At 34.7% G+C, this 14386-nt stretch overlaps 1 protein-coding gene across 1 annotated transcript in view; it reads right to left on the bottom strand.

The window, feature by feature from the left end:
- Nucleotides 1–6296: 6296 nt before the first annotated feature.
- The window catches only part of LOC129002126 (endothelin-converting enzyme 2-like), an 86201-nt gene continuing 78111 nt past the window's right edge, over nt 6297–14386 (bottom strand). The window contains exons 14-16 of the mRNA XM_054429716.1: nt 10458–10553; nt 9792–9868; nt 6297–9270 (exon numbers count right to left, since the gene is read on the bottom strand). Coding sequence (XP_054285691.1) covers nt 9168–9270; nt 9792–9868; nt 10458–10553 — 276 coding nt within the window. The 3' untranslated portion in view covers nt 6297–9167. The remainder of the gene's footprint in view (nt 9271–9791; nt 9869–10457; nt 10554–14386) is intronic.

Here is a 14386-nt window from a genome sequence, read left to right as displayed (position 1 = left end):
TCAAAAATTTTATTTGCAGAAGTTCACAAAATGGTATTTATTTGAATAAAAGAAACAAATGGCGGACTACGAAAATAGATATTTCATAACATGTAATAGATCCAAATTAAATGTGCATTTTTATCTTTTTCATACCAATAAGCTACTATTTAAGTAAGAAACCCACATATAAAACATACTCCCTTATATTAGTACATTTCTAATCCTTATGGATCATCTGAAGACAGTTGTATTGTTAGTTCTGTCCGGTGCACTGTCTTTAGAGGTCGTGTTTTGTTTACAATTGTTTCTTGTTTTCAGTAATTTAAAACCTCGTTTAACCAAATAAAACGTTCTAATCACAACTAATAACACGTCCCCTAGTTATATAACCAAACAGTAAGGAACAAATCATGAAGTTAACTATAAAATGATAGAAACACAATTTTGTCGACACTAGCGATCAGTGTCACCGGACATGAACTAGACACGAAAAACGAGCTTCAAAGTTTACAAAGGGATGTAAAGTTTACTTGTGTTGGTTAGTCTATGGTAAGACTATAATGCATTTTCCACCCTAATAACCATAAGAATAATGTTAAACATACTTCCAAATATATTTATTTTATCGACTACGTTGTTCTTACTCCTAATTAATCGTAGGATACGACATTATGGTACCGATACGATATAGGTAGTACACTTTCGGCAACACTGGCCAAAAATATTCGTGCTTGGCTCCCATTGGACGGCCCGCGAGGCTTCTGATTGGGAGTTAGCGAGTTCCGCCGAGGGACCGAGTTAGCGACTTCCGTACGAGGACGGAATTCGCTAACCCGGCTTTAGAGCGGGTTAGCGGGTTCCGGAGTTAGCCAATTCCGAAACCGAACAAGTTAGCGAGTTCCTCTCATCGACCAAATTTGAAGATAGGGCATTTAACATGGGGTTAGCGAGTTCCAGAGTTAGCCAATTCCGCGGACCCGTTGCTTCCAATTAATTCATCCTGGCAATTAAGGTTGATTTTGATTTTTGTCATTGACAACTGATATCAATGTGCCCAGCATGCAAAACGAAAAGAATGAAGTGTTTAATCGGTTTAAGGTTTAATCGCGGCCACATCTGGCCTAGCCGTGGTTTAATCCCGAACAGGAGAACCAAATAGGCTAGTTAACAATAAGACTAGGCCTATCTCTTTGTGTGTTATGCAGCAGAATATACAGTGCCTAAGTAATAAACTAAATGAAATAGAAGTAATTGTAGAGAACTCTGATTTCAATCTATATATATAAAGCTCAAATACCACTGACTCATTCATTCACTCACTCATCACGAAATCTCAGAAACCATAAGACCTAGGAACCTGAAACTTGGCAGGCATCTTCCTTTTGGGTAGGAGACGCTCACTAAGAAAGGATTTTACCCTCCGACCTCTGGGCTCCGCCCCAGTGGCTCTGGAGTTTCCCATGTTAACCTTATGAGTACTCATATTTAAATGGAATTAATGAATCTTAACAGCTGTTTCAATTAAACAAGTTGGTTCTGTTCTGTTCAATAGCATTAAAGTTACAAGGATTACCAATTACCAACAGGGTGCAGCACTATTATTTCTTTTACATATTTATGACAACAGCTAAACACAGGGGCGGACTGGCCCGCCGGCCCACCGGCCGGTGGGCCGATACGCCTTCTCAACATTCCAATATTTGCGCCCTCGTTAAAGGAAAAATTCATAAAAATTTTTAAAAAATGAGTCGAGATGTGTTTTTAGAAATCAAGATGAAAAACTTAGAGTAAAAGTTTCAGCAGTGAATAGCAAAACATAAAGTCGGGTGTGAGACCTGAATAGACACTGTCGACAAGCGAGAGCAAAGCAGCTCTTCTCTCTCGTACGTGTAGGCCTACTCCGAGTTGAAGGCACTTTAACTCTGTGGTCTGAGGTACTTAAAAACAGCTGTCCTCTTCCCGCGTCATTTTACGCCGAACCCGAAAAAAAACTGCACTGCGACTGCATCCGACATCGGTCGGTGTCACGATGTCGTCTGTGGTAAACAACTAATGAAGATAATTGAATATTATTCATATTTGTTATAATATTTAATTATTGCTCACACTATAACTATTTCAGTTTAAGTCACATTTAATTTTTATCAATGTCAACTCAACTCTCTTGTAAAATGGCGTTTGCCGTGTATGTAATAAATAAATAAAGAGTGTGAGCTGCCAATTAAAATGTGTCTCTCTTTAGTGAGTGTCTGATTTGTGTCTCTGTGTCGAAAGCTTCAATTTATTTTTATATTATTTACCTACACAGGAAACATGAACGAAAGCAGTATTGTAGAATCACTACTTTTACAAAATTTAAATTAGATTTAGTGACAGTGTATTTGTTAACTTAACCATTACACAGTTAAGGTTAAACAGTAAACATTATTTTAATACCGTATGTGGCTACCGCCTATTAATTAATTATTTCAATATGCACTATGGCACTAATTTGGTCAACTTTCCTATTTTACTTACAGATAGCCAGCTCAAAATACCTTCATAGTTCTCTCCAGGCTATTTCGTTTGTAGAAATAGGTTAGGTAGGCACAGGCCCACTTTTATAAACGGGCAGACTGGGCATATGCCCAAGGGCGCCGGTGGTTGGGGGGCGCCCGAGGGGTGCAATGAATCACCGTCCGCACTAGGAAAAAATAGGTTTTATCAGCCAGGATTTCAAAAATAAAATGGGTGATTTCAACTTGTAGTTAAGTGATTTTCCCTTATTGCAAAAGTAAATAAATACAACAAAATTGAAAATACTCGACCTTCAGGTTATACCTCGTGTAGTCAGGAAAAGGCAGGCAGCTGTGTGAACCGGGCCACTCACTATACTGTCAGAGGCAGTGAGGCCTGCATGGTGGGAGAAAAATACATAGGTGTGCTATTCCCATCATATGCTGACGTCACTCAGATTGCAAACACCATTTTACCATTTAGAAAAATTGTAAAACAATAACAATCAAATCAAAACAAATATATACTTATATGGCAATACATCAGCTGATTTTTGTTTGCAATTTGGGTGACGTCAGCAAATTACGGGAATAGCATGTAGGGATGTAGGCCAGCTGTAGTCTACAGGCCTACGGTTGACGTGCCCCTCCTCTCCCTCTCAGTCCCACCCTCATCCACACAAGTCACAACTACCAACTACCGCGCGGCGCCAGTCCTCCAGTACAGTTAGTACTCCTCCCTAGCTCAGTAGTCAGTAGATTGTGTTCGTGTTGTGCCTGCTGCACAGTCGTCAAATCAGTCACAACACAACCTAAACTGTTACAGTCACTAGTCAGTGTTGACACTCACACTGCAGTTAGTGAACCAGTAATAAATAAATAGAGAAGTGTTGATACAAGTAAGTAGGCCTATAAACAGTGAAAAATGCATAAAAAAACCTAGTGCAGCCAAGAGCCGCATGCGGTTGGCTCAAAGAAAACAAACTCAAGAAGCAGTTTTAAAGAAAGTGAAATGTATTAACCAGTATTTCCACTGATACGGAATTGAAACAAAACTGGTAAAACAACACGCTCATGTATAAATATATATATATGCATAGGCCTATAGTAGAACCATGGATAAAACATACTCCCTTAGTAGAATCTTGTTCAATACGTGTGTAATGAACTGCACACTGTACTGTACTGAACAGTAATCAAATCACTGCGTAGTGCATTAAGCTAGTTCATTGCACTCACCCCAACCCCCAACCCACCTGTTGTCGTCAAAACCTTTATAGTTATATATATATAGGGGGGGGGGGCGTTGCTTTTGAGTTTGCCCAGGGCGCCACTGACCCTTAACGCGGCCCTGGGTAGGCCTACTTTAGGGTTACAGTTCTGACTTAATGTAATGCTAAAAAAGTTTAAGTCAATAAATTGGTTTTGTTCACAGTGAAAGCATATTGTTTGTGTTAAAATAATTTCATAGAAATCTAAAATATATAACTTCTGTTATTTACAGTGCCAAAAAATACAACAGTTGCAAGTTCAGGTTGTAAACAGGAAGCAAATGATTTATATTGTATGCATGCAGCCAAGTCATGCAAGGGAAAATAAAGAAAATACACAAATATAATACGAAAGAACCTAAGAAAATCATTTGTATTTTTATTTTTGTTAGGATATTTACTGTCAGAATAGCACCAAGTCGTGTGGGTAAATATTCTAAATTTTGTAAACCAAACATTGACCAATAGTGTCAGTTATCAGATTTCTGATTTTCCACTGTTAATGCCTCTAGATTGCCTAAAAATGCGAGTTTACAGGTATAATTTTTAAACAATTTCCCGGGGGAGGGCCCCCGGACCCCCCTCTTTACAGGGGGGTATTCCATACCCCCCAGACCCCCCGGTTGGCGCCTTCGGGCTGGTCAAGGTTTACGCCCTAATAGAGTACCCAGTCCGCCCCTGGCTAAACAGCTTCAACCTGGAGGCGTGTTAGCGTAGCGAACGAGCTAACCTGAAGGCAAGCGAGCGCAGCGAACGAGCTCCAACCTAAAGGTGAGTGAGCGTAGCGAACGAGCTCCAACCTAAAGGTGAGTGAGCGTAGCAAACGAACTTCAACCAGGACGTGATTGAGCCATGCGAACGAGATCATCTTGAAAATTAAGAAGTTAAACGGGGCAAAGCCCGCGGGTTACAGCTAGTCTGTCTAAATCTATTTCAAAGATTACACATTGTGTAATCTTTGCTTGAAAATCTAATGGAGTCTGTCTGTATGTTTATTACTAATTGGCGCATAAACTACTGAACTGGCAACCGACTGGTCTAAAATTTTACAAAAATATAGCTACTATACCAAGTATGGTAAATAATAGCATAGCATAGATAAAACATAGAGGAGTATGTTTTATCTATGGTAATACTGTAGGACTATTCACATTCGATTTGTGACCTTGGGTAGCCCCTTTGCCTTTTGCCCCTTTGGCTTTAAGAGGTGGTTCACGAGTCACGGTTTATCCTAATTCCGAGCGCAAAATCCAGTTATAACCACAGTTATATGCGCCACGGCTTAGAAATCGGGTTCACGAGAACGAGGTTATCCGCTTTTGGGCGCAGACAGATAAACTTCACCCAATTAGAGAAAACCCCTGGACAAAAATATAAACTTGTCGGATTCACGAGTCATGGTCTAGCGCAATCGGACGAAAATAACAATGGTTTTGGACTTGAACTAACTTAAACCTGCTGTGGGGGGGGGGGGGGCAGGGTTAAGTTGACATCATGTCGGGATTATCTTATTTGCTCGTTATTTATTGTTTTTTTGTTAGCAATTGATATATTTTCTATTCTTCCTTTTCCACAAAATCAGATTTTAAATAGATAAAGATAATGAGGTTATGTAACATATGACATAATTGTGGAGGCATCTATATCAACCGTAGTTGATCCGTTGATCCGCCGCCCGGTCGAGGTTTTTAAATATATACAATACATGTAACGAACTCGACGTACTGAAAAAAACTGGACCTCGCTGCTAATATAAGAAGTATACTATAGACATTGACAAATGACAATGAAATACATAATTTAGAATGACACATAATAAGCTACTTTGCCATTCAAGGAATCCTTTGTTTTCCATTTTGAAAATTCAATTGGGTAAGTGTTGTGTTCCATCTATGTTCCTAATAGTTAATTAAGATACTGATACTAGAGGGCACATGCTGCTCCCAATGTTGAAATAAATATCATATCCGAGAAATAATCAAAATTATGATTTTTGATTGAGTAATACAGTGTCTTGAACTTGACTCATTCAAACTATCAATAGCTCAAATGAAAGCCTATAATTTGCTGATTATTTGAGTCTAAAATATATATTTAAAAACAATTAATATTGAAGCTATTGATGTTTAATCATAGAAAAACCTTTAAAAAATGATTTTTATGTTGGTCGTTCACCTTGCGTTTGCTTGAAACTTGTTCAATTTTAATAACTAATAGCTTAAATGAAAGTCGGTATTTCACTGAAGGTTCTTAGACCAAAATATATGGGATTATATAATTATAACTGGTGAAATACATCTTAATCCAAAGTAAGAATTCAAAAATAAAACAAATATATGTTTTTTGGCTAAGTAATACAGTAGATAAATATATGCCGATGCTTGATGTGAAATCTGTGCTTGCATACCTTCAATTTGAGATATCAATCATGAAAATAAAAAATGGGTAGAAAAGCCAAACTCTGAAAAGAAAACCAACTTTTTTTAAACATATAAGATATGAAAAGGATAAATAAAGCTGGGTAACAAATACTCTTCAAATAGTTTGTTTACAAAATGATTTAATTGAAAAAATTGTTTCTCACTACCTTCTATAAATACTGAGAAATTAAAACTAAATAGTAAAAAGATCTATTTACTGACTTATGATGTGCTTGATCTAAAAATTGTGTTTAACTCTGACAATATTTGCTACGGTACACTAAACTAAAGATAAAACATTTTTTACACAAATTAATATAACTTTCAACTTACAATTGAGTGTTACCGGTATTTTAGAAGATAAAACACATTTGAACAAATTCAAGCTATACTCTGTTTGATGGAACCTGTATAAGGCCCGGGCTAGTCACTGGTTCCCAGGTAGACGGTGGGTCAGGAGACAGCTTCCATCATACAGACAGACTATAAGATAGTTGGTGAAAAAATAGTTATGATAATTGGAGATAGGCTAATATTACATAATGGTTTTATTCAGATTCTCAAATGTGGACTTCCTTTCCAAATAAAATAAAGATACAGACACACACAAAGCGGTTTGGAATGAACTAGGAAGATTTATTAAATTATCACCGAACAGTTATGAAACACAGAATATATCATTTGTTCATTAAGTAGACACTATAATAGTCATCTATTAGTCCATACTTTAATTTAATTTTTAATGGGGATGTTTGAAACCAAAATCTTCAAAAAAACTTGTTGAGTAGTTATCATTCCTTTTTTTTTAACATGATTTAAATAATTTTGTTGATTAAGTCTCAACTTTACACAGTGTTATCGCAATCACCAAAGACGAGCAAGATAAATGAAATCAAAAATCATTCAGCGTAGATGAACATGCTGAGGTCATTAGGGAGATTCTAAAATCAGTTTTAAATCAAGTCACAAAAATTCCTGGATACTATAAAGGTGTTGAGGAATTAAGAATCAGAATCAGCCCATCCCTAACAACACAGTAACACTATACTAAATTTGTCCGACATATAAGAAATTCTAAGTACAATGACATAAACTTACAAACTAACTATCTCTGTAATATAGACAAGGAACAATAAAAAACCTTTTCTTAAAAACTAAGATCCGAGAGATAATCTTATTCTTTAATCCTTATATACTATACAATAATGCAGACTTGAGTAAAATATATATACAAACAGTCATACAAGTAAATGGAACAGTGACTAAAAATCTAGAAACAAAACATTTCTAAAATAGGTATAATAAATAAATAAAGTTTTTTACATAAAATTTCTCTTTAAAATTTGTAATGAAATACACAAAGTTAATATATATATATACAAATATTCTAAAATTTTACAATTTTGAACACATATCACAAAACGTGAAGGCAATCTCAAATTTGTATTTACAAAATAAAAATAAAAATTTGTACAAACAATATGATAATCAGTACATATAATCGAGAAAACTTAGAAATTTAGCTTATAGATTAAAACCAGTGTTCAAAATTTTTATTCAAAACAATTTAAGTTTAGGAGAAGGAGTAGGCCTATTCAATGTTACAGTTAGTAATGATAACAATTCCTAATTATATAACACAGTATCCTTTCCTTATTCCTTATAAAAACCAGTACAAAAGACAAATGCGTCCCTTAATACAATAAAATCACAATAGTCTGAATTGTGTAGACTTTTTGCACACAGAGTTAAGTATTAAAACCATAATATATTGCTAGAGATTAAAATAGTTTTAAATTGTTCACAGTAACAATCATGAATTTAAAATATTTATAATTTTGAAGTATACGTAATTAACTACTATTTACTTACAGTTTAGAATGTTTTATAACATTTATTACCAAATATAGGACAAGGTAAAAGAGGAATCCAATTATTTTGATGATGTTAACTTAAAGCACACACAATTACATCCTGTTAATCAACGGAACATACAAATAAAGATGTGGTTTGTTTAAATACAGTAAACAAATAAACCATTTTTATAGGTACTTTAATTTGTTATTTCAGATCAAATATTTTTTGCCATGGAATAAACCATAATTCTTGTCAGTTGGGCAGTAACTAAATTTATCCATTGAACTGATTGATTAGTTAAGGTTTTAGAAAAATCACAGTAAAACTAACCAAGATTAACATAAATGTACAGTTAATTAATATTGATCCACTATTGACTGGAACTAGAAAAAAACGTAACCAAAAATATTTCAAAACCCAATTTTTACTTTTTCCAGTTGGTGCTAAGTTCAAGACAAGACTGTTGAAATATTTTACTAGATTGCTGAAAAAAACCCATAGGCTACAATATAGTTGTAAATTTTGTAACTGCTAAGGTGGGCAATGTCCAATGGATTCAATGTGAATACTAAGAGATATAAACATCTTTAGGTGTATTCTCTTTGTGATGAGATCTACTGATTATTCCATAGTATAGAATAGATTATCAGATTTTTAAATAGATTTAGAAAAAACTATTTTTAGTCTAACTATGAATTAATTTTTTTCTACACTAAACAAACACAAAATCCAATACTTACTTACCGAAGAGGAATTGTTATTTTTAAAGTGATAAAGTAACCATAATTGATCATAAATTTAATTGATCTTACTTAATATATATTTAGTTTAAGTATTTATGAAATCAAATTTCATAATTTATCTGTTGAGATTCAATTATACATCAACTCATGACCCATGTTCAGGAACATCAGAAAGGTTTAAGGGTGGCATTAATAAAATTATTTTCTATCAAAAATGTGATTAGGTAAATGGGATGAAAATCAATTATAGAATGGAATGGTTAATTAACTAAGCTTAGATTTCAACTGATATCCACTCTAGTTACGGGAGAATCACCCAAAAGCTTTCCATTTCCTATACAGCCTTGAACATGTTTCATAGTTTGTTTTCTTCCTCTTCTTGCTGGCGTTTAACAAAACCTAGATGACGTCTTCACAAGGGATCTCAGAGTAGAGTACGTTAGCAGCCGTACAAGAGAACAACTTAGCAAAGTCCTTTACTTGGGACAAAACCACGGACAACCTAAAAAAGTTTGACCAGTTAGTGAAAAAACAACTTGTTCAACATACCAAGGCAGCAACACAGTTATTGATGTGAAATCAGAAGATGTTCAAGATTTCACTGTGATATGGGAGGAGATCGTGTGCAATATTGCATAGCCCAATTGTAGGGTTACGATTTTCAACGCAACCCAATTTTGACCAAACTCGTCTCACTCCGAAATTAAAGTCTGCTAGAAATCTATATTTTAAAGTAACCCATAATCAGGGTTGTCACCCAATTTTCTCAGTTTGTGTGATAGTTTAGTAAAGTAATATTTTGTATTAGCATTAACTCAAACAAACCAATTAAATTGACATTTTCTCGATCGTCACACCATGCATTGACAATTAGCTTCCAAATGATCTCCATTTCTCTTTAATTTTTTTTTAAGATTTTCTACACAATTGAACTATATTATGTTTACACAATAACTTAACATGTAGATAAAACCATTAGAATGAAATTGAATGACCGTGTTTATTGAGTAAAAATCCACTCACATTGATTTATCATCCAGAATGTTGTCCACAGTTTCATCAAGATCTTTTTGTTCTGGCGAGGTTACTGAGCACACAGACTGAAACAAAATAAAAATAAAATAAAACTAATCATTTAAATTCTTAGAACTAATACACCGATCATTAAAAAAAACATTGACAAGAATAGGTGAGTCAGTGGCTCAGCCACTTAAATGTATTGGTTTACCCTTGTAGTATACAACAGGCTACCCTTGCTCTGTTGGATACGCTCCACTTACTGTATGAGGCCTATAAGGACGAGCAAATGTAAGGTTATGAGAGGCTGCCAACCTTTTTAAAAGAAACATTAATAAATAAAAGATAATAAGTAGAAAGTTAGAAAGTAAATTTTATATCTTTTAGTCACCTCAAGACAAAAAAATTAAAACTATCATAAGCTAGTAAAAAAATAAATGAATATAACACTTGCTACGTTTGTACAAGCTGAACAGCACTAGACGAAAGGTTGCCGCTTGTTCATATAGCTATGGTCAAAGTGGCACATAGGAATAAATGGCCGCCTGAACCATACAAAGTCCAAATTAATCTGATATAAAAGAGACAAAGTGTACTCTAGTTTTATGACCAGTACATTTAATGCCAGATTAGGATGGTAATTTATAGACTGTTTAGCCAAATTCCACTGACCTGGGCGAAGGTAATGAAGAAGAGATGACCGTCGTCATAACTTTCTAGAGCAGGTTGGTGTGTGTGAGGGAGATGAGCCAGGTGAGCTTGCATAGTCTGCACACAACAAACACAGATAAGCACACACACACACACAAGCAACACATCTTCACCACACATTGTGGAAACATTTAGAGCGAAAAAAGGCTTTGTAGTTATTCAAGTTTTGAGTTTGAATTCAGTTGATTTGATTTTGTTTGAGCCACTACAACTTAACTCCAAAGTGTCTAAACCTTACACACTGTCATATAAAAATCTGAAGTTTTTCGGGGAACTCCAAAGACCCTGACAAGCTACTTTTCCAGACGTGATCTATGTTTAAAATTACGTATATGCTACAGCTGCTAATTTGGTGACATTTACCTATGTCACAGTAAAAGATAAAATTACTAACACATTACAAAGAACATATCACTTTCAATAGTTGCAATACCTTGTTTTGTTAACATTTATTTAGCACATCACAGTCCTCAGTAAAATGAAATTGGGAGTGGTGCACGACGTCCAAGTGCCACGACGTCCAATAATATTTTTCCAGTGCCACGACGTCCAAAACATAATTTTTGAGTTGTTGCACGACGTCCAAGTGCCACGACGTCCAAAAGTACAGTAACTGCCAAAAATATAGTCTTTCTACAAGCTTTGGACGTCGTGGCACTTGGACGTCGTGAAACAGCGCACTATATAATTGTAAAGACGTATCATTTGCACCACGTCCAAAGCCTCTGCCAGTTGCACGACGTCCAAGTGCCACGACGTCCAATCAATATTTGACTGTTGCACGACGTCCAAGTGCCACGACGTCCAAAGTGCCTGCACACTGTGAACACTGTTTGCCGATCTCAGTGCATACAGTTCGCATTGCAATTATTGAAGGCAACTAGTCCTAGTCAACTGTTTGAAAGTTGTCAACCGCTTCGTCTTCGATTAATGTTTAAATTATTCAATATTTAATGGTTCTAATTGAACTAATTATTGCATTAGCTTAAATTTTTTATATGTAAAATAAATACTATGTCACCGTAAAATGTAATGATGCAGTATTTCGGTTGTTATGATTGCATAATTGATTTCTACAAAATAGAGCTATGTCATAGAAACGAAATAAATAAATGACTACCTACACTATTCACTATATTGTATGATTAATACAATAAATTAATCACTAGCCCAAAAGTAAATATGGTTGGTTTAATGTGAGTAGTGGTAGAATTCTAAGTACTGCAGTAGAATAGAATTGTCATACTATATCAATTGGTAGCGAATTGACTCGTAAGATAAAATGTATGCACAGTTTTATAACAGCTGTAAGACTTCCCATTTAAGTACCGGTATCATTGAAATTGTATAACTTCCATTGAACAGAAATGAGATAAGTAGATATTGATACACAGATATATGAATTTTCATACACTTATAATATGACGAATTCAAAAAAGTTTTATCCGTCAAATGTGCTAAATATTATGTAAACTATCAACTTTTTAAGCTATAGTGATGTTACTACAATAGTTAAAAATGTTTCCTGTGAAACAGTGGGAATAATTCGTTTTAAAAGAAATCATTCATCATGGATATAGGAAATAATTAAGATTCTATAATGATTGCCCTATCAACCTAGGCCCTTTTCCTGAGTGTTATGAGGTTTATGTTTTGATTTATTTTTGTGTAAACCGTAATATAATCCCCCTGCCACAGCAAATCTGTAGACTGAATTTCCATTTGCCTGATTATATCATTTCACTAAAATATGTTAGAAAATTACCCTTTTTCCATATTTATTTATATTTTCCTATTTTTCCTATTTGTCGGTATGGAACTATTGTGATAGCTTTTTGTTTACAGTGCAAACCATGGATGTATGGATGGATGGATGGATGTTTGTGACAAGCAAACGCGAAAAATACTAAACCGACAAGGTTGAAATTTGGTATGATGATAGATGACATCCCCGATTAACATATTCTTACCTCAAAAATTCTTTCAGTCTCCGCCCCGGTGGCTCTGGCTCTGGACTTTCTCTAGTTAACCTTATGAGAATTCATATTTAAAAAAATTAAAGAATTTTGTCAGCCGTTTCAACTGTACAAGTTGGTTCTATGATATTAAACAGCATTAAAAAGTTATAAGGCTTGCCAAACAGGGTGCAGCACTATTATGTTGTTTGTTTGCATTAATGACCACAGCTAATTTGAACCAACTAGCAAAGAAAAGGTGTGGTACACAATGAGAACTTTACTTTTTCCATGGTCTAGGTGCAAGAACATCAGGACTATGGTAGATGTGTGCTACACAATAGGATACCGTATAAATTAAGAGACCAGTTTTTTTTTTTTTTTTTTAATCGTGTCCTCTTCCATAACTGCAATAAGCATTTATACTTATATGTCAACCCCGTACGAAGGACGGGTACTCTGCTAGTAACACAATAATACAAATACAGTATACTAATACAATAATACTGTAGGTTTTCGTAGTCTGTGGCCATAGGTTCGTCTGAACTGTCAATTAATTCTGAGAAATTCACAGTTCTAAATTCTTACTAGTCTTTTTCTAAGTTCACGTCGCACTCGCAATTAGTTCGCATGTTTTATGTAGGAAAACAGGTATGCCCTAAGTCATAGCATTTGTAGGTTAAGTATAATAATAACAAACATGCTTATCGTAGGTTTGTAGGCATACTTGTTCAAGAATATGCCGTGGTAGGTTTTGTTTATAAATTTTATGTTTTAATTCTTGTCTAATGACGATATTGATATGATTAGTGCGAAAATGTTAATTTATTTGTCAAGGGCATGAGCGGCCCTCTAGTCTATGTATGTTACATGAAGCACAACATGAAAAAGAATAAATTAAAGGAAGGTAAAAAACGGATCAGTTGCTGAAGGTCTAAATCTCGGAAGGTCTAATCAGACCTTCGACACACATTTTGCAGTTTGTACTTGATGCTGAGGATCCCATGAATCCTGTACAAAATAAAAAAAATGTTTCATTCAAACTACAATTTTATTACTTTTCCGAGAACCAGCCTTTATCAGGACTTCCGCTCCCACGCTAGTTGGCAACGTCAACTGTGCTATATGAAAACAATAAATCTTGAGTAAATATACTGTAATGTCGAATTTTGAGGTTGTGGTGTTCCTTCGTAAACACATTCAATTATAATCTAGGAATATGTAAATTTATTGTTATACGTTAACTTTATTGATATTCGATTCGCTACAGTACTATTAAACCTATAACATTTTCAATTCATGTGCGTTGTATTTTAGAGTTGGGGAAACAAAAGAACCCTGTGTGCAACTTATTTATATGATACTAGCTGTGTGCCCGTTCTACGCACGGGGATCTTAAAGTAGTCAGTTGAAACCTTCTTATATTAAGAAAAGCAGTTGGTTTGCATATTTTCAGATATGCTGGCAAAACTATTATATATAAACCTTCGCAAATACAGTATCTGACAGTTTCAAGCCAAAACAAATCTATGAGGCATAGCCCTAAGGCCTATAGTTGAAAGTTACTTCCCACAATGGTTAAAGGCATTTAAAGTACTACCTCAACCTTACCATTTAACACTTTATTCGGGTTGACATTTTCATTATCAAGGTGCTCTTGTCCTTTTCGTGACACTGAGAAATAAGGACATAAATGCGTTACCAACAGACATACACACAAAAATACAGAACTTAATTAGGGAATTTGCTACGTTTTAAGCATAACAAAGTACATATAAAATTAGAATTTGAAATCTTTGTCAATGTCATCAAATTTTATCATAACAATTTATATTTGCTTGGACCGAAGATGACCCGAAATGCTGTCGAAATGACGGCTTACTTTATAAAATGAAGTACTATAGACAATTTAGATTGGTAATGGTAATTTAACCT

The sequence above is a fragment of the Macrosteles quadrilineatus genome, unplaced genomic scaffold, assembly GCF_028750875.1.
Source record: "Macrosteles quadrilineatus isolate MER2022 unplaced genomic scaffold, UCM_ALF_1.0 Scaffold_9__3_contigs__length_116548681, whole genome shotgun sequence".
In the NCBI taxonomy this organism is placed as follows: Eukaryota; Metazoa; Arthropoda; class Insecta; order Hemiptera; family Cicadellidae; genus Macrosteles; species Macrosteles quadrilineatus.
This window is presented reverse-complemented; position numbering and strand designations above follow the sequence as displayed.